The sequence below is a fragment of the Bos mutus genome, chromosome 9, assembly GCF_027580195.1.
Source record: "Bos mutus isolate GX-2022 chromosome 9, NWIPB_WYAK_1.1, whole genome shotgun sequence".
NCBI lineage: Eukaryota > Metazoa > Chordata > Mammalia > Artiodactyla > Bovidae > Bos > Bos mutus.
The window spans coordinates 96,425,974-96,445,383 of NC_091625.1; the positions used below are offsets into that span (position 1 = coordinate 96,425,974).

At 43.0% G+C, this 19,410-nt stretch overlaps 1 protein-coding gene across 6 annotated transcripts in view; it reads left to right on the plus strand.

Annotated features, from left to right (window-relative positions):
* Positions 1–19,410, plus strand: part of MAP3K4 (mitogen-activated protein kinase kinase kinase 4) — a 105,089-nt gene that overhangs the window by 35,756 nt on the left and 49,923 nt on the right. For all 6 annotated transcript variants that reach the window (XM_070376985.1, XM_070376987.1, XM_070376988.1 and 3 more), the window contains exon 3: positions 9,837–11,203. In XM_070376985.1, the coding sequence (XP_070233086.1) occupies positions 9,837–11,203 (1,367 nt within the window). The remainder of the gene's footprint in view (positions 1–9,836; positions 11,204–19,410) is intronic.

The following is a 19,410-nucleotide window of genomic DNA, read 5'->3' on the forward strand; positions in this document are numbered from 1 at the left end:
TCGTATCTGTCTCCCGGGTGTGACGTCCTGGGCAGGTGGGGAGAGGCAGGGCCCGGCGTCTCCTCCAGGGTTCTCTGGGCGGCCTGAGCCCCGTGCGCTGTTCCCTCGTGTGTGGGGCCCTCCTGCATCCTGAGCACAGCACCAGATGGTGCCTTGTCACCAGGCTCAGAACTTCTGTCTCGCCTTTCTCTGTTTTTGAAATCCCAAAGCCCAGATAGCGTCCTGCTCCTGGAGACGGAGACTGTTCTCTGCTTTCATTTCTTCCTTCCTCGGAGCACGTCACCGCTGTTCATTTCTGAGGTGGAAGAATTGAAGCGTGCAGACCTGGCTACCTTGTACATACTTTCTAACGCGGAACCTCGGGTCACCAAGGCCTTACGGTTTTAGAAACTGTCTTGATTTCAGAAAACCACTGGTCCTAAAGCTGATCTCTTAGCTTCCTAGAATTCATCCACCTATTACTATGCAAGGTCGAGATTTCATTCCTTGTCTCCTCTGAGAAATTTCCGCTTGTCACATGTTCTCCTTACTGGAAAGCCTCATTTCTGGTTCCCTCTTTCTGTAGCCTGCGTTCTTCTGCCCTTTTTGGTCAGCTTCCCTGTCCCACACCTTTCTTCCGTACACTGATCTCTCATGGTTGATGTCCGCAAGTCCATTCTGGGTCCCTGTTATATATAGCTTCTCCCAGAAAGGAGAGAGGCAGGAGAGGTGGACTTTATTGTATTTGTGTGCTTGAATGACTTCTTGTCCAGGGAGGAATTCCTAGGCAGTAAATACCCTTTCTTTCCTATGAGGAAGACGTTTTTTTTTTTTTACTTTGTTTTAAAACTTTATTTGTAGTAGGATATTAACCTATGGCCTGTATTTACCCCGTTTGGAAAGTAATAGCTTTCTATTGCAGTATAGTATCTTTAAAATCAGTCCTTATCCATTTTCTCAAAAGAATTTCTCAGATGCCTACAGAAGGGCCTTATCTAAAGTAGTATTAGTGAAGGAGCATCTCCTGATCAGTATTGTTAATGACTGACTTGCTTTGTGGTGCTGAAACGTGATGATGCCAACAGGACATCTGCTTTTTCTTTACTGGTTGGTTCATACAGTTCTGGAGGCATTGCCCTGGTGGCTCAGCAGTAAAGAATCCGCCTGCAGTGCAGGAGACACGAGTTCTATCCCTGAGCGGGGACGATTCCCTGGAGGAGGAAATGGCAACCCACTCCAGTGTTCCTGCCTGGAGAATCTCATGGATCGGTAGGGTCTCAAAAGAGTTGGACATGACTGAGTGACTAAACAACAGCAACAGTTTTGGAACAGGAGTTGAGAACACAGTCCCCCTCTGTACAGATTAAGAAAGTGGGGCCCAGGGTTTTAAAGCAACTTCTTAGCCGCCAGAAGGCTTGAGATAGCGGCAGGACTGAACGGCCAGAAGGCTTGAGATAGCGGCAGGACTGATTTTAGGTGCTTTTTTTTTTGACCACTCTGTGTAGCTTGTGGGATCTTCGTTCCCTGACGAGGTATTGAACCCAAGTCTTCGGCAATGATAACCCACTGGTGCCAAGGACTTTCCAGGACTGATTTCAGCGCTAGCTCTCCTGGGCCTCAGTTTGGACTTTATTCCCAGTTCGAGCAGCAGGGGCTAAGCTCTGAATGTGCTGCTTGAGATGGCTGTGTGTGCTCAGTCACTCAGTTGTGTCCAGCTCCTTGCCACCCCACGGACTGTGGCCCACCAGGCTCCTCTGTCCACGGGATTCTCCAGGCAAGAATATTGGAGTGGGTTGCCATTTCCTCTTCCAGGGGCTCTTCCCGATGCGGGGATTGAACCCACGTCTTTTGCATCTCTTGCCTGGGCAGGCAGATGCTTGACCATGCAGTCACCTGGGAAGCCCATTGAGATTACTGCGCATTGTCCCTTATCGGTCAGAAAACCAGTCACTGGATAGTTGTTGAGCTCCTGCTGTTGTTCTGGGCTGTGCCAGAGATAGAAGGTAGAGGAGAGATTGTCTGTCTTCTTCCTCAGCTTCTTTCAATTGTTTATTTCATGAAATGACAGAATTTTAGGTCTGGAAGATGTCAGAGACCACTTTAATTCCTGCCATTTTGCAGGTGAAGAGGGAATGCTCATTAACCTTTGACTTGTAGCTACCTGAAAGCAGACCTCAGGCATCAACTTATTTTTTTTTCTTGTTGCAAAAGATGACATGTTTAGGGAGTTTAGAAAATGCTGACAAAAAGAAAATAAAAATAGCCGTAAACCCAACATGTAAACATAACTTTTGCCATCTTTGCCCTGTAGTCTCTTTTTGCTTCAGTTCAGTCGCTCAGTTGTGTCTGATTCTGCAACCTCAGGGACTGCAGCACGCCAGGCCTCCCTGTCCATCACCAGCTCCTAGAGCTTGTTCAAACTCATGTCCATTGAGTCAGTGATGTCATCCAACCATCTCATCTTCTGTCGTCCCCTTCTCCTTCCGCCTTCAATCTTTCCCAGCATCAGGGTCTTTTCCCAGGAGTCAGTTCTTCGCATCAGGTGGCCAAAGGATTGCTGTCCTTCATTAGTCCTTCCAATGAATATTCAGGACTGATTTCCTTTAGGACGGACTGGTTGGATCTCCTTGCAGTCCAAGGGACTCTCAAGAGTCTTCTCCAGCACCACAGTTGAAAAGCATCAATTCTTTGATGCTCAGCTTTATTTATGGTCCAGCTCTCACATCCATACATGACTCCTGGGAAAACCACAGCCTTGACTAGGTGGACCTTTGTCAGCAAAGTAGTGTCTCTGCTTTTTAATATGCTGTCTAGGTTGGTCATAGCTTTTCTTCCAAGGAGCAAGTGTCTTTTAGTTTCATGGCTGCAGTCACCATCTGCAGTGATTTTGGAGCCCAAGAAAAGAAAGTCTGTCACTGTTTCCACTGTTTCTCCATGTATAACACAGTCTCTTTGCTTACATATAGCAATATCTGTGTTGCTGTACTGTATTGTTTTACAGCTGGCTTCTGTTTTCATTTCCTATGTTGTGAACTTTCTGTGTCATGGAGTAACCCGTGCTGAGTAACCCAGTTAAATGGCTGCTGAATCGTCTGTGGAAGCATCTGCCCAGTTATCACTGACGGTTCTCAGCACTGTGCTTGGCTCCTCAAAGGAGTTACCTTTTAAATATCATAATAACCCAACGAGATGTAGGTTCTCTATATTACTATGCAGCTTACGGTTGAGGAAATGACACAGTTTCTAGGGTGTGTAGTTTTAACTGTCCTGTCATGCATACGTTAGAAAGTAGTTAGTTTGCCATCTGGTCAGCTGTTTTGGTCATGAAAACCAAAGAAAAATGGATAGGAAGCACCCACGTTGGGCGGGTGGGCCGTGTTACCTTATGGTGATGAGGTGTTCATTTTGAGCAGTAGAGCACTTGAGAGCTCGCCTGCTTCGAGACCTCGGCTACTTCGAGACCTCGGCTGCTTTGCGAACTTGCAGCAGCAGAGTGTGGTGGACGGGAGCACAGACTCGGTTCCCGGATTGCCTGGATTCTCATCCTAGCTCTCTCAGCTTCCAACCTCCATGTCTCATCTGAGAAATAAATGCCTTCCAGTGTGGTGAAGATTGTATGTTCAGTAAGCACTGGCTGTCATTATTATTACTGGGAGCTGAAGATTTCCTTCTCACTGTTTGCCTTAAAATTTTAAGGTAGAATTGAATAATTGTAACACTGAGCGTTTCCTTGTTAGCCGGTGCTCCCACTTTCAGGACAAGTCTCAAGTCACCGCTGCTGCGGCGTGGAGCTGGGCCTCTGTCTGGATTGCCCGTCTCCGTAGCTCCTCCCAGCCCCCTTGCCTTCTCTGACTGCGTGTGTTGCCGTCATAGGTACGTTTTCTCCGGTCCTTCTCTCCTCCCTTCCCTCCCTTTCTTTGTGCCTTTGCCTCTCTCTCCTTTCTTTCAGCCCCCTTCTCTCCCCACCCCCACTTCCATCCCCCCTTATTTCTCCCTCCTCCTTTCTTTGACTCAGAACTTTGGTGACTGCGTAGGCTGGTGTTGTGCTGGACGATGGATAAGCCCTTGCTGATCTCCAGTCGCAGCCACGGAGATGGGCAGGCTGCCCCACCTTGTGTGGTCGAGCTGGGGTGCAGGCGAGTGAGGGGGCTCCTGCGGGCCCCCACAGGAGGGACCGAGCATACCTGGGCCTGGGAAGGTTTCAGGAACAAGCGGCACTCCTGCTGTGACCTGAAGGCTGAGCTTGGGAGACCAGGATTTCAGATGCATTTGTCATTCATCAGAGTATATTGGTCTCTCAGTGTTTTCAAGGGCTTTTTAGAGTTAATTAGATTGGCCAGACTGATTTTCAAAGCTTCCCAAGGAAATAGGAACTGATGCCTTCTTTCTTTCTCTCTGTGACTAGCAAAGGCTGCCTGGACCATACCCTTCAGTTTAGAACCGCGTGAAAGTGGAGCTCATCTCTTTAAAGAACGTCACCAATGGCCCTTTCACGTTTCCGGTCATCTGTCGCTGTGTGACAGACCGCGCCAAAGCGTGGTGTACCGAAGGAGCCCCCGTTTTCTTGTGCCCACGGCCCTGTGGGCAGGTGTCTGGGCAGCGTGCAGCTCCTCTACTGGCTGATGTCTCGGGCTTTAGCTGGCACAGTGCAGATGACTGGACGTGCCTTCATAGCCCGGCTGGGCGCCCGTGTCTTCTCCACGTGGTGTCTGCAGGATCTCTGATGTCCGGGATGACTCTGCCACCTGGGCAGAGAGCTGGTTGGCACTGTCCTTTTTTCCACGTGACCTTCCATCTGGCTGGCCTGGTCTTCTTCACAGCACCCTGGTCCCAGATAATTGGACTTCTTAAGTGACAGCTAGCTTCCTTCAGCTAGTTCAAGAGGTCCAGGTGGAATCTGAAAGGCCTGGGAGGCCCCAGAGCATCGTGGCTGCTGCCTTTTGCCCTGTGGGGCCAGCCAACACCCAGAGCGGGTGGGGCCGCGCCTGGAGCTGTGGTTCCGTGGCTGTCCTGAGAGACCTGCTCCTCCCTGCGTGTGAGGCTTTGGGCCTTACTGTCTGCTCAGTCCCGCTGTCTTTGCGTCTTCCGTCCCCACTCCCTTATAAATGGAAGTGCTGTCAGGAGCATCCTCGGAGGAACATAAGGTCACCCAGAGGTGACTGAGGCCCCTGTGTGCTGGAAGCAGGTGAGAGGAACCACTGACACCGTTTTCTTTAGACAGTAACCGTTGTCACGCGCTGATTATATGGATTTGATTGTTTAACTATTCTTATCGTCTGCTCAGAATAACTACTGCTGTTACAGACTGATTTTTTTATAACTAGAAATTCCGTCCCAGGCCTGAATCATACCCACTGTTTACTACATCCCTCAGTACAGCAAAGGAAGTAAGTCGAGTTGGTCCCGTAGCGTAAGTGGGCTCGATGAGAATGAAGACACCAGGTCAGAGTGCTTTTCAGGGCGAGCCTGCCCTGTGACCGCCATGGGCTCCGTTTTGCGGCAGTGATGTAACACTGTGAGAGCCAGGTTACAGAGACCCGTGTACCAGAATTTGTACACGCTGTACACACGTGTGCACATACGTGTACACACACGTGTGCACATACATGTACACACATTGGTCTCCTTGCCATTAGCAGGTATCTCAGGGGGTGTGTGTCTCTGTATGTGTGATTTTTTGCTAACATGGTGAGATTAGCAAGTTTTTTTTAAAAAATCATACTGCTATAAAATTGATCTGCTAAAATGGTTATAAATGAGATTCAGTCGCTATAGTTAGAGGAATGTTCACTGTGAACCAGAGTGGATTTGCATCTGTATTTCAGCTCTTTAATCCAAATCTAGCCCAACTTTCAAAGTTCTGGTTTAATTTTACAGTCTACCCTACACTTGGAGGCTCACTGTTGTAGCCACAGTCTCTTCTTCTCTGCCTTCATGTCATTTTGCATGTTTGTTGTCTGGCTTAAAATATTCTCTTGCCTTCCTTTCTGCCCTTATTTAAGGTGACCCCATTCTTTAAGGCCGTCAGCCAGGTAAGTACCTGGTCTTGCTTAACTCTTCTACAGATGAGTCCTGTAGCCCTCTGCAGTCTGTCTTTTATGGCACTCAGCATCTTAGCCTTTGCTTGGTCACATGGTCCTGCCCTGGGAGCAGCTCTGACAGGTGTAAAGGTGTTTGACCGCACAAACGTGAGTTATAGTAGGATCCCCGTCGGGACGTTCGCATCTGTGTGATCATCTGTGTGATGTGGTCCTCTCCAGCACGTGTTTGTTGTGAAGATGATGACAATTTCTATAGAGCCCTTAACCTCGGAAATGGGGAGATTGAATAAAGCAGTGTTTTCCCAAATGTGGTGTCGTTCTAGCCAGGCTGAATCAGAGGCCCTGGCAGTGGGCCCAGGAATCTGAATTGTAGGAAGAATCTGAGTGATTCTTTAATGTTGACTGAAGTTTGAGAACCTTGGATTAGGGGGTCTCTTAAGTCCCTTCGGATTGCTGATATTGACAGTCTAGCACATCATTGCCATAAATATCATCTCTCAGTTAAAGAGCAGGCATCTGTTTCTGTGTTCTTATTTGAGAGATTGCAGAGGGCCGGTGTTTTGAATTTGATATATATAGATGAAAGAACATAAGAATTGCAGGGGCTTGATAGAACTTAGATTGTATACATATTCTAAAGAGTCATTTTTAGGTGTGAATTGCAAGGAATTCAGTTGATTGTCTTAGATCTGTTGAAACCAGTGATTCATATTGCTTGTCATTTGTTTGTGTTCGGTTTTATTATACAATTTTTTTTTGTTCTTTTCCTTTCATGTTTTTCTGATTTGGCAGGAGTTATTGGTAATTGGCCAACGGAAGCAGAAACTTCTTGGAAGGTTTGTTTTAACGGTACTGCAGAATCACAGCACTCAATTTATAGCCAATTGGGAGATCGCTATTCATTAGTCTTATTTAAGTCATTATGAATTAGTTCTGTAGTACTGTAATTAGAACTTGTATAAAGCATTCTGTATACTTTTGATCCATTCTCCTTTCCAGAAACTCTGTTTGACTTTCTGTTCATTGCAGAGGGATTTAGCATGGGCAAAAAACTAAACAAGCAAAGATTGGTATTTTCTTTTTGCACGGTAGCTAGACTAGAGCTTGAATCTATTTTCAGTTTAAATTATGTCATTTTAATGGTATATCAGTTTCCATTTGTGTTTTTTTTAAACCAATTTGGCTTTTTATTTTGGAAAAAAATATAGCTTCTTTGTCTTATCTTCCTCTTTTCCCAATTTACTTTCCTTTATACACATTGTAGATCCAAATACTGAACCATTCATTGCTTTTTGTAAGTACAAAATTAAAAAAAAAATGTTTAATATGCCATTTGTATGCTATAAGATAGGCTTCACAAGATGTGTATGTGATCTGCAAAACTTAGGTCTCTGGGCTTGCTAAAATTTGATTCTGTATTTACAGAAAAGTGGGATTATAGCATTTCTCTTCTTAAGTCCTTTTAATTGTTAGAATAAAGATCAAGGCTGAGAAGCTTCATCTCTTGGTATTTTCACGCGATGATTGTTAGCTCTGTGGTAAGTTTAGCACAGATTTGGGCTTAAAGTGCATAATGCAGCCTTCTGTGTTGTTAGATTATTGCACTGCCGGGTGGTTCAGTGGTAAACCCACCTGCAGTGCAGGAGCCATGGGTTCAATCCCTGGGTTGGGAAGGTCCCTTGGAGAAGGAAATGGCAAGCTGCTCCAGGATTTTTACCTGGGGAATCTCATCGACAGAGGACTTGGCGATTAAACAGCAGCAACTCCCAGTTAACTCTTTGTCTCCCTTAGAATCCTTAAATCATGGATTAGAAGAACATCTATACTCCTGTGGAATTACTGAGCCGAGCGGCAGTTCTGATTTTGGTTTTTTGAGAAAAGGTCTGCAGTGACTGCACGAGCTCAGATTCCCACTGGCAGTATGCGAGGATCCCTTTTTCTCCACGACCTTGCCGACGTTTGTTATTTGTGTTGTTTTTGATGGTAGCCATTCTGAGTGAAGAAATTTCTTGAATGGAGTGTATAAAAAGTTTTAAGACATGTAGAGTAAAGTAGATTAAAATAACAGATAAAATTTCCATTGTTTAAAAGTATTGCTAATTTAAAATATAGTAATAATAGTTTTATGTTAAAATATAGCAAATCTTATAGACAGATAAAATCCTTTTTGATGGATTATAAAATGAATTGAATATAAGTAAGTCAAATTGGAAGTGCTTTTAGAAATACTTGTTTGAAAAATCCTTACTTTAAAACTAAATTAAATTGATTTGGAGATATATTGATTTTGAACAAATTTTCTTTGTTAAATTAACTTTAACAAAGTTATATTAGTCTGGGTATATTAGTCGGTAAATTGATTTTGGGTATGTTAGTCTGTAATCATATAAATACACCCTATTTCATAAAATCTAAAGACATACTGTGCTATTATATAGTAAGAAAAAATGCTTATAGTTGATTCACAGTATATTCTTACACTTAGAATTTTTAATTATTTATCTAAAGAACTCTTTTATACTTTCTGATATTTAGATATAAGTTTTTAAAAGCCATTTATTACTTTTGTGCATATGTATATAAAGGAAAATGTAAATGAAATATATTAGTGAATATTTTCCTAAAAGTTGTTTATGTTACCATTAATTATAAAGCATATTCTAATTTCAAAGCAGTTGAAATACAAAATGTGTGTCCTAGATTCAAGGAGACAAACTGTACCTTGAGAGTAGAGGGTACATGGGGGTGGTGCTGTAGGCTTGGGCGTCATCAGTGTGTGAAGGGCACATGAAGGTCACCCAGGGAGAAGGCAGATGAGGCAGGAGAGACTCAGGAGGACTTGGAGAAACACGCACTTTTCATGGAGCGAGCTGAGGTCCCAGGAGGGACTTTGGAAAGGGGTGACTTCAGGAGCAGAAGACAGCCCTGAGACTGCTGCGTCTAGAAGATGAGAGAGTGCAGGGGTTTCTGTGAGGTAGAGATGGTTCAGAGGGTCAGAGATGCCCAACAGGAAAGAAGACGTGTGTTTGTTTCAAAGCTTGGGAACTCAGTTAATAGAACTATTCACAGTTCTTTGAAGGAGAATTGTGATGTTTGCTTTTTTTGCATTAATTCTGAATGATTTTTACGTGTCAGTATAATAGACTAGGCAAATTTTACTAAATTAGGCTGTATGTCTTCAGTTTCCTTAATGTTAAATTAAGAAATGTTACTGCTCACTTGTTTGTGGCAAAGAAGAAATCAAGGAACAGAAATTAAGGTAAGCATTTTTGCTTACGTGTCTTTCAGTGTTTCATGAGAATAATCTTAAGGTGCCTTAAGGGTTCTTTCCTCCATCTGCTTGATTTTACAAATGACAGGAGTAACCCAGAAAACTTAACCGATTTGCTCTAAGGTGATGCTTCGGTTCGTGGCCAAGGCAAGAGACGGATGTGTTCTCTCAGCTGGGTGCTCTCGGGCCTGCTGTGCTGTTTCTCCGCTCTTAAGTCCAAGGTGATAACTCAGGAAGGTTTGGTTTACCTGGATGACTGCACTTTGTAGTAGACAAGTAAACAGCTGCTTTTAGGTTAGTGGTGGAGGACATTAGAGAATATAGCAAGTATTATGTAACAGGAAAAATGGGTTAAAACCTTTTTAAAAGTTTACAGAGAAATGCTTTGTGTGTTGTAGTCTCTTAATTTTCAGCACATGGTATGATTATTTTCTCCAGTGGCAGCCTGCACCTATAAATACATGTGGATATCAGTCTTACTGAAAATATTGAGAACAGCTTGATCTTTTAGAGTAACGTTAATGTTCTTCTTCTTTTTTTAATAGAAAAAATGAATGCATCAAACCAACCTCCACACAGAGACACTGGAAAAACTGTGGAGAATGTGGAAGAATACAGCTATAAGCAGGAGAAAAAGATCCGAGCGGCTCTCAGGTCCACGGAGCGGGATCATAAGAAGAATGTGCAGTGCTCGTTCATGCTGGACTCAGTGGGGGGCTCTCTGCCCAAAAAGTCCATCCCGGATGTGGATCTCAATAAGCCTTACCTCAGTCTCGGCTGCAGCAATGCTAAGCTTCCGGTCTCTGTGCCCATGCCGATAGCCAGAACCGCCCGCCAGACTTCCAGGACTGACTGTCCGGCAGATCGCTTAAAATTTTTTGAAACTCTCCGACTTCTGCTAAAGCTTACCTCAGTCTCAAAGAAGAAGGACAGGGAGCAAAGAGGCCAGGAAAGCACATCCGCGTTCTGGTTTAACCGATCTAACGAGCTGATCTGGTTAGAGCTGCAAGCCTGGCACGCCGGCCGGACCATTAACGACCAGGACCTCTTTTTATACACAGCCCGCCAGGCCATCCCAGACATTATCAACGAAATCCTTACCTTCAAAGTTAACTATGGGAGCTTCGCCTTCGTTAGAAACGGAGCTAGTCTTAACGGTACTTCAGTAGAAGGGCAGTTCGGAGCCCCTCACGGGACGCAGCCTGCGGGTTACTCAACCTATCACGAGCACCTCCAACGCCAGAGGGTGTCCTTCGAGCAGGTCAAACGGATAATGGAGCTGCTGGAGTACATAGAGGCACTTTATCCATCGCTGCAGGCTCTTCAAAAGGATTATGAGAAGTATGCTGCAAAGGACTTCCAGGACAGGGTGCAGGCGCTCTGTTTGTGGTTAAACATCACAAAGGACTTAAATCAGAAATTAAGGATTATGGGCACCGTGTTGGGCATCAAGAATTTATCAGACATTGGCTGGCCGGTGTTTGAAATCCCCTCCCCGCGATCATCCAGGGGCAACGAGCCCGAGGATGAGGCGGAGGACACAGAAGGAGAGCTGAAGGAGCTGGACAGCAGCACGGAGGAGAGTGAGGAAGAGCAGAGCTGCGGCCCGAGGGCACCGGAGCCCAGGCCGCCCGCCGACCACAGCCGCCACGTCCAGTCGCCCCCGGACTGTGTCCCGAAGAAGCTCGAGAGGCTGGAGTCGGAGGACGAGTGTGTCGGCTGGGGAGCCCCAGACTGTAGCGCCGAGGCAGGCGTTAGTGGGCACTGTCTGACCTCTATCTACAGACCCTTTGTAGACAAAGCGCTGAAGCAGATGGGCTTAAGGAAGTTGATTCTAAGGCTTCACAAGCTGATGGACGGTTCCTTGCAGCGGGCACGTATAGCGCTAGTTAAGAGCGACGGTCCAGTGGAGGTAGGTTTCCAGAAGGCAGTGAGCTTAGCCTTTGTTCTGCTGTTACTTGTAAATTACAGTGTATGTTGTATTACATATGTACTTTCATAGCCTAGATTTTTTGTTGTTGTTAATTGAAGTATAGTGGATTTACAGTATTGTGTTCACAGTCTTGATATTTTTAAGGCATAAAACGGTAGTTATTATAAACTGCAGACATAAACATTTCTATAAAGTATTGTGATAAATCGGAAAATGGATCTATGAAAACTGTATGAAATTGGGTGAAATTAAGTGTGTGGAGGGGGAAAAAAAATTCAACGATTTAAATATAGGATGGAGAAGGACAGACTAGGTATAAATAAAGAGGGAAGAAAGCCACAATCATGGGTGACCACAGGCTGAATATGAGTCAGTAAAGAAGTCAACATGATGTTGAAATATTTTTAAATGAGTATGGCATCCGAGGTCACAGATGTAGTTCCTTGTCTATTCTTTGCAATAGCTTACTTCTTTTGAGTCGCATGTCCCGTTTTGATCACTGGATTATAAAGAGAGATGAATTATACAGAAGGCTAAGAATGGTCATAGGGAAACAGTATATGCTGTTGGGTAAGCTTAAGCATAGATGGTCAGCATAGATGGTAGAAGTTTATTGAAAGTATTATCAAATATGTTTTGGCATGTGAAGATTTTTGAGAGAGGAAAATGTCTCCAGAGGAAGTGGCTTGAAAATGGTACAGATTTGGTTTTATTAGCTTGATATCTTAGAAATTCTTTACAGTTAAAAAGTGGCAAAACTAGCAGAGGGTATATTGTTGGATATTGTTCTCGAGAGTGAAAGAGTATAAGGAATTCTTCTGTTGTGGTGAGTTTGCATGTTCGTCTGGCTAAAAGCAAAAGCACCCAGCTCTTTGAGATCCCTAATTACCAGAGTTAGGCTGTGATTCTGAATTTTAACAGCTATATACATATATATATGTGTGTGTGTGTGTGTGTATCTACTTTTTTAAAAAGCTTAATTACACCATCTGGCTTGCTTTGGAGTCAGAGATGATAAAACAGAAGATATTCTTTATTCGTTAAGATGGGAAGTATCGGAAGAGAACTCCAATTTGCAAAATTCTAAGTTTTAATCTGATGGCCAAATTATGAGCTCTTAGGAGAAGGGCTCAGGCAGTCACATAATATAGCAAGATGTTTGCAGAATGAATCAATTTTGTAGCTGTAAGAGGTTAGTTTACTTTGAGTATTATTTTGATTAAGTGAAGTCACTCAGTTGTGTCCGACTCTTTGCCACCCCATGGACTGTAGTCTGTCAGACTCCTCCGTCCATGGGATTTCCTGGGCAAGAATACTGGAGTGGGTTGCCATTTCCTTCTCCAGGGATTATTTTGACTAGAAATCTCAAAAATGAATTTTCTTTGAGCAGTATTTTGACTCTGTGAATGACTTTTTATGTATATCTTTTTATTAGGGCAAATGATGTTTTTCCCGTTTAGTCCATGAATAACTGTTTTATAATAATAATTTATTATAGTAGAAGTTTCAAAGTCAGTAGAGCAAAACTAGATCCATAATAAAGATTTGGCATATGCTTCAACTAGTGAGCAGCTTATCTTGGTTTGGGTTTTCGGCTGGAGTTCAGTTCCAGCAAGGACACCTGTGGGATGGGGTTGATTAATTTGTTTGGTGTTTTTTTTTTTTTTTTTTTTTGGCTCTGTGGGCTTTTCTTTAGTTGCGTCAAGTAAGGTCCTCTCTAGTGTGGCGAGCGGGTTTCTCATCACGGTGGCTCCTCCTGTTGCAGAGCGCAGACTCCGGGGCCCACGGGCTTCGGCAGCTGCAGCACGTTGGCTCAGCTAGTTGTGGCCCCAGGCTCTGGAGCACAGGCTTAGTACCTGTGGCACACGGGCTTAGTCGCCCTGCAGCCTGTGCGATCTTCCCAGACCATGGATGAAACCTGTGTCTTCTGCGTTGGCAAGCAATTTCCTCGCCACTGAGCCACCAGGGAAACCCGATTAATCTTTTTTTCATGAAGCACTATTTTTGAAGTGATATCAGTGAAAAAGTCCTGGCATTATTACCTCCCCTTGGATTCATTAGCGCTCATAGGAGAGAAGGGTTCATGGTGGGGGGCTCAGAGCGGCGTGTTGGGGCTTCTTAAAACTGCTTTGCGTTCCTGCCCGCAGACTGTCTTCCTCCCTGCCCTGGAACCTCTGTGGCATTGAATCCCTGCTGCTTCTGGCACAGCTTTGCATCACTTAGATGCGTTGGAACAAGAAAAAGATTGTGAATGAGTGCATTTTCTGTTAGAACACTTATTGAAAAAAGACAGTAGTGGGTAGCTCATAGTTTTGAATTCTAAGTTGTATGCCTTTGGTGTGACCAGTTGAGACTTAACTGAATGAAAAGGTTATCTTTATTACAGAAAAGAGATACATACAAAATCAAAGTGTATGAATTAAAGATGTTTATTAGAATTATTTGGGATCGTTTGCTTTTCAAAAAGAAATGAAGTACAGAAACACCTCTTGTTTTAAATTTTGGTTTATAAAATGTTGTGTTTGTCAAATAATGAAAGAGGAAATAACCAAGAGCTAAAATTCTGTGTTGGAGATTAATCCAAACTGATAAAAGATAAGTCTCCAAAATGATAATGAACTCAATGGGAAAGTAAAACTTTATTTTTATTCCTATTTCAGGGACATAATTTCCATAAAGGAAGTGTACATTTATGTATATATATGAATATGTACACTCCCCTTCTGGGTTTGTTTTAGTTTTTTTACGAAGTATGTCTGGGAAAGAGCCACAGTTTTAAAATCAAATAACTGGATTCCATTTCTTGATGCAACGCTTTCTGGCTACACAACTTTGTAAATGACTTAATCTTCCTGATCCCAAGTCTTCACGTCTGTAAAATGGATATAATAATACTTTCCTACCTCACAGGGTTGTTGTGAGGCTTAAAAAGATATTTGTGTAAATAGTAAAATGCTATAGAAATTAAATATAAACTATTGTTTTTTAGAAGTTTTGTTAACGTTTTTCCCTCTTGAAGCTGACTGTACGGTAGTAGGGGCTAGACAAGTCTATATTTTTACTTTTTAAGTGTATTTTTAGCTTTTCAGTTCAGTTCAGTTCAGTTGCTCAGTCGTGTCCCACTCTTTGCGACCCCATGAATCTCAGCACGCCAGGCCTCCCTGTCCATCACCAACTCGCGGAGTTTACCCAAACTCATGTCCATTGAGTTGGTGATGCCATCTAACCATCTCATCCTCTGTCGTCCCCTTCTCCTCCTGCCCTCAATCTTTCCCAGCATCAGAGTCTTTTCAAATGAGTCAGCTCTTCACATCAAGTGGCCAAAGTATTGGAGTTTCAGCTTCAACATCATTCCTTCCAATGAACACCCAGGACTGATCTCCTTTAGGATGGACTGGTTGGATGTCCTTGCAGTCCAAGGAACTCTCAAGAGTCTTCTCCAACACCACAGTTCAAAAGCATCAATTCTTTGGTGCTCAGCTTTCTTCACAGTCCAACTCTTACATCCATACATGACCACTGGAAAAACCATAGCCTTGACTAGACAGGCCTTTGTTGGCAGAGTAATGTCTCTGCTTTTTAATATGCTGTCTAGGTTGGTCATAACTTTCCTTCCAAGGAGTAAGCATTTTTTAATTTTAGCTTTTAATCTCTTTCAAATAATCGTACATTTTTAAGGGCATACGTTTTAAGCAATGGATGACCTTTTAGGTTTGAGGACAGTTTTGTTTTCATTCTAATTGTTAGAAACGTCTTGTCTGACTGGCACTGCAGACCGCGCCCAGTACGTGTCTTCTGCTCTGCACGGTTTCTATGGCTTATGTGATAATAGTGATGAATACAGCTGAAGGATTCTGTAGAAAAGAAGAATTATGATATTTGATTGTTCTCGTATATGACTGTATTTTTATTTCTCATGATTAAGTTATTTGCAACTTGTGTTTGTAAATAGCATCTAATATTTAATTCTCATTGGCTTGTAAACATGCTTTATTTATAAAACAGCTTTCCCTAAAAAGAAACATATTTCAGTATCCTTAAGTTTAAAAAATGTAACTAGTGATACTAAAAAATCTATTTGCAAATTGTTTTAATAAAACGGATATCATAAATAGCCTTAATGGTTTGTTAAAGATCAAGTAACGTTGCAGCTCCCTGTTGTGCTGTTGAGGCTCAGTTGCTCAGTCCTGTCTAACTCTTTGGCGATCCCAGGGACTGTAGCCCACCAGGCCCCTCTGTCCACGGGATTTCCCAGGCAAGAATACTGGAGTGGGTTGCCATTTCCTACTCCAGGAGCCCTTCCCCACCCAGAGATTGAACCTGCATCTCTTGCATCTCCTGCATTGTCAGACAGATTCTTTATTGCTGAGCCACCTGGGAAGCCCCTGTAGCTCCCCAGTTCCATAAATTCATTTTCTCAGGACATGTTTCTAATTACATATGCAGTCTCTGGTTAACAAATGAGTTCATTTCTGAAGTTCAGTTTTTAAGACAGTTGTTTCAATCTCGAAAATAATTATTCAGAGAAAGTGCCGTAAATGAGCTTCAGGCCTTCAAATAAAACTTAGGAAAATCTAAGTAACTGAACTAACAAGGCCAGCTAAAATTTTATTCCTGGCAGCAAGGACAACATAACGTCAGAGTCAAAAATGAGAGAAAACGTCCCCGCCCCCCCCACTTTGCTTGTGGACCTAGAGATGAACCTGGTTCTTTCTCATGCTTACTCGTTTGTGTCCTGGTTTTCCTTTTTTCTTGATATTTAGCCCATCCCAGGATCGCAGTCCTACTTAATTCCCCTTCTTTGCTGCAGTGGAAGCTGCTCTAATCTAAGTGTGGTTGATCTCGAGTCTTAGGAATACATGTCCTGATGGCCGCTTCATAGCAGTGTGTGCTGCTGTCCTTTCACGGTAGAGATTTTTTAGCCTCCGATTTCTGCTCCTTCTCCATCAGATGCTGCTTGTAGAGTATCTGTCCCAGCTTTCCTTAAAAATTAATAGGAATCGTCTCAGTCCAGTAGTTCCTAGGTAGCCTTTCCTACAGCTACTCCAGCTGTAGGTTTTGTTATGTTGTTTATAATTCAGTTTTAGCTTAAAGAGTAAAACAAGAGACTATGTAAACATATATAAAAGATTGATCCTTCATTTCAAAACTACCCACATGCAATTGCATTTTTTTTTTTTTAGTACACTTGTAATCATGAATACTTTCAGATTTTTAGGGAACTTACAAAGATAGTACACAATTTTCATATGCTCTTCATCCAGTTTCCTCTGATATTGACATCGTCATCAACTCTGGTCCACTTCTCAAAATTAATATACTAACATTGGCGCAAAATGCCGTTAACTAAGTTACAGACATTATTCGTGTTTTTGTTCTTCTGCTAATGTCCCTTGCTTGTTCCAGGATCCAGTCAAGGCCACCCCACCGCATTTAGTCAATGGGTCCTCTTAGTCTCTTCTGATCTGTGGCAGTTTCTCGACGTTCCTTATTTTTCATGACCTGGATGGCTTGTAGGATACTCTCGAATTTGGGTCTGTCTGATGTTTTCTCACGATTAGACTGGATGAGCTTCTGTGTGTAACGGGCTTCTGTATGAGCATCACAAAGGTGAAGTGCCCTCGTGCTGATGTCGACCTTGACTGCTCGGTTCACGTGGGTCTGCAGGTTCTTCCACAAGTGACCAGTTTTCCCTCTCCACGCTCTGTTCTTTGGAAGTAGGTCACTAAGTGCAAGCCACACTCAAGGGGACGGGAATTGAGCTCCGCCTCCAGGAGTGGGGAGTATGGGCGTGTATACTTGGAACTCTTCTGTAAAGCAGGTTTGCCTCTCCTGTCCCGTCTTTTCAATTATGTATTTACCTCAGTATGGACGCATAAATCTTGGTTTTCTACTTCGGGTTGTAGTTCAGTGGTATTGCTGCTTACTGTCTTGCTCAGGTTGTTCCTGCTTTGGCCATTGGAGCTCCTTCAAGCGGCTTCTGTATCCTTGTCATACTTGCTCCTCCTTTTTGTGTGTGTGGTTTTGCTTTTGAGCAGTTTCTTGCTTTTTGGCATCATCTTGTATTTTCCCTGTTCCAGTCCTGAAATCAGCCTTTTCTCTAAGGAGCTCTTCTTCCTTTTATTGGAGAATGGTATTTAGGAACGGAGCCCTGGGCCCCAGATGTGTTCATTACTACTGGGGTATCATTGCTTCTAGGCGCTGTCAGTGATCGAGTTAAAAAATATAGATCTATCTTCTAATCCATGTATACACACACAGATCTGTAGTTACTTCCATATGTGTCTTTCTGCCTGTCTGTTAAAAGTGAACATGAGTTCGTACTGAAGTCTCAGGTGCTGATCCGGCTCCACTGCCTCTGCCCGTGCCTTATTGTAACTTCTCTTGCAGTGAGAAGCCTGGCTCCCATTACTGCAGTGGATTTATTATGTTTGTGCAAGCCTAGTTGACATTAAGGTAGTCTTAGAATTGCTAACCAGGACCCCTCCAAGGACTAAATTTACCAACTAGAGTAGTGTTTAACTGTACGCACAGTTCTCTGTGTCTTTAGCCTCAGAGCATGTAGATGGAATGTAGTTTTCTACAGTTAGGTGAGCACCTTTCTCTTCACATTCTCCAGTGCGGTTATAGCATGCATTTGTAATACAGTGATCTCAGTCTGTCCTGGGGTCCCCTGGTGTCCTAGCTGATGTTTACTATAAAGTTCATTCTTTGTGTTATATAACTCTCGCTTATATAACTCTCTGGGTTCTGTGCATTTAATTTGTGAACACCTATAAAATGTCTAAGCTCTAGACTGTGATACAGTTATTTTATGCTCCTCTGTTTTTGTTCTGCCTTATGAAACTTAAAATGAAAAACTATATTTTAATGTAATGTACAAAAAAAATTAGCTGACTTTGACTGTGTATAACCATGCATATTACTCCAAATTCCAGGAAGATTTTTGGTTACTTTATTACTTTTTTGTATTAGGAATGGATCATGTAATTATTATAAGCTTAGTGACCAATGAAATATTGTTTATCTTTTGGATCTGGCTATAATTATGTTCTTTTTTCCCCATAAGCACAAGAAACCCTGAAGAGGTTTTCTTTTATATTCAGAATGGGCAGAAGACTGTAGAAACTAGGGAAGTGTTAGTCACTCAGTCGTGTTCAACTCTTTGCAAACCCGTGGTCTGTAGCCCACCAGGCTTCTCTGTCCATGGGATTCTGCAAGCAAGAATACTGGAATGGGTTGCCGTTTCCTCCTCCAGGGGATCTTCCCGACCCAAGGATCGAAACTGGGTCTTCTGCATTGCAGGCAGATTCTTTACCGACTGAGCCAGTAGGGAAGTCCAACTCTTTAACTAGAAACTAGGATATATATAAGCTATTATCATTTATTGAGTCTTACCATGTGCTAGATACAACAACCAAATGAAATGGTGGTGTTATTTTTCAGAGAAGGAGATGGGGGGCTAAGTTGCCCCAAAGCACAGAAGCTGTAGATTGTGGGAGGGCTTCACACCCAGGATTTGGGGATACCGGACTTTAAACTGTGCCAATGGCTTCTAAGCCTGGCTACACAGCAGCATTACCTCAGGAGCTTTTAAAAACACTTGCCTTTGCCCTTCTGGGCTAGAGGGCAGGTCAGACTCTCTCATGGTAGGACATACGCACTGATATTCTTAACCTCGAGTGAACTTTATATGAATCCAGACCAGCCCCAGTGCAGCTGAGAGTCAGCCCTTTGGAAACACCCTAAGTAGACTACAGTACTCCCGTAGCCCATCTCCAAGGTCAGTGTTCAGTAAAACTGTTGTCATAGCTAATTTTTTATTTGTTGTAATCATCACCTGTCTGACTTTGTTAGTAAAGTTACAGGAACTTTTGAAGAAAAGCTGCCCTAACCCATTTTTAAAATAATTTTTATTGGAGTATACTTGCTTTGAAAAAAAGCTTTTTATTCTTATTTTTTCTGACTTTTATTTATTTTTTTACAGTATGTGGAGGAGATTGTTTTTTATTGAAGAATAGCTGATGTATATATTATCTGTTGCGCAGGTACAGTGTAGTGGTTTTCAGTGTTTGAAGGTTATGCTCCATTTATAAAATACTGTCTGTATTCCCTGTGTTGTACAACGTAGCCTCATAGCTTATTTATTTTATACAAAGTAATTTATATCTCTCCATCCCTTCCCC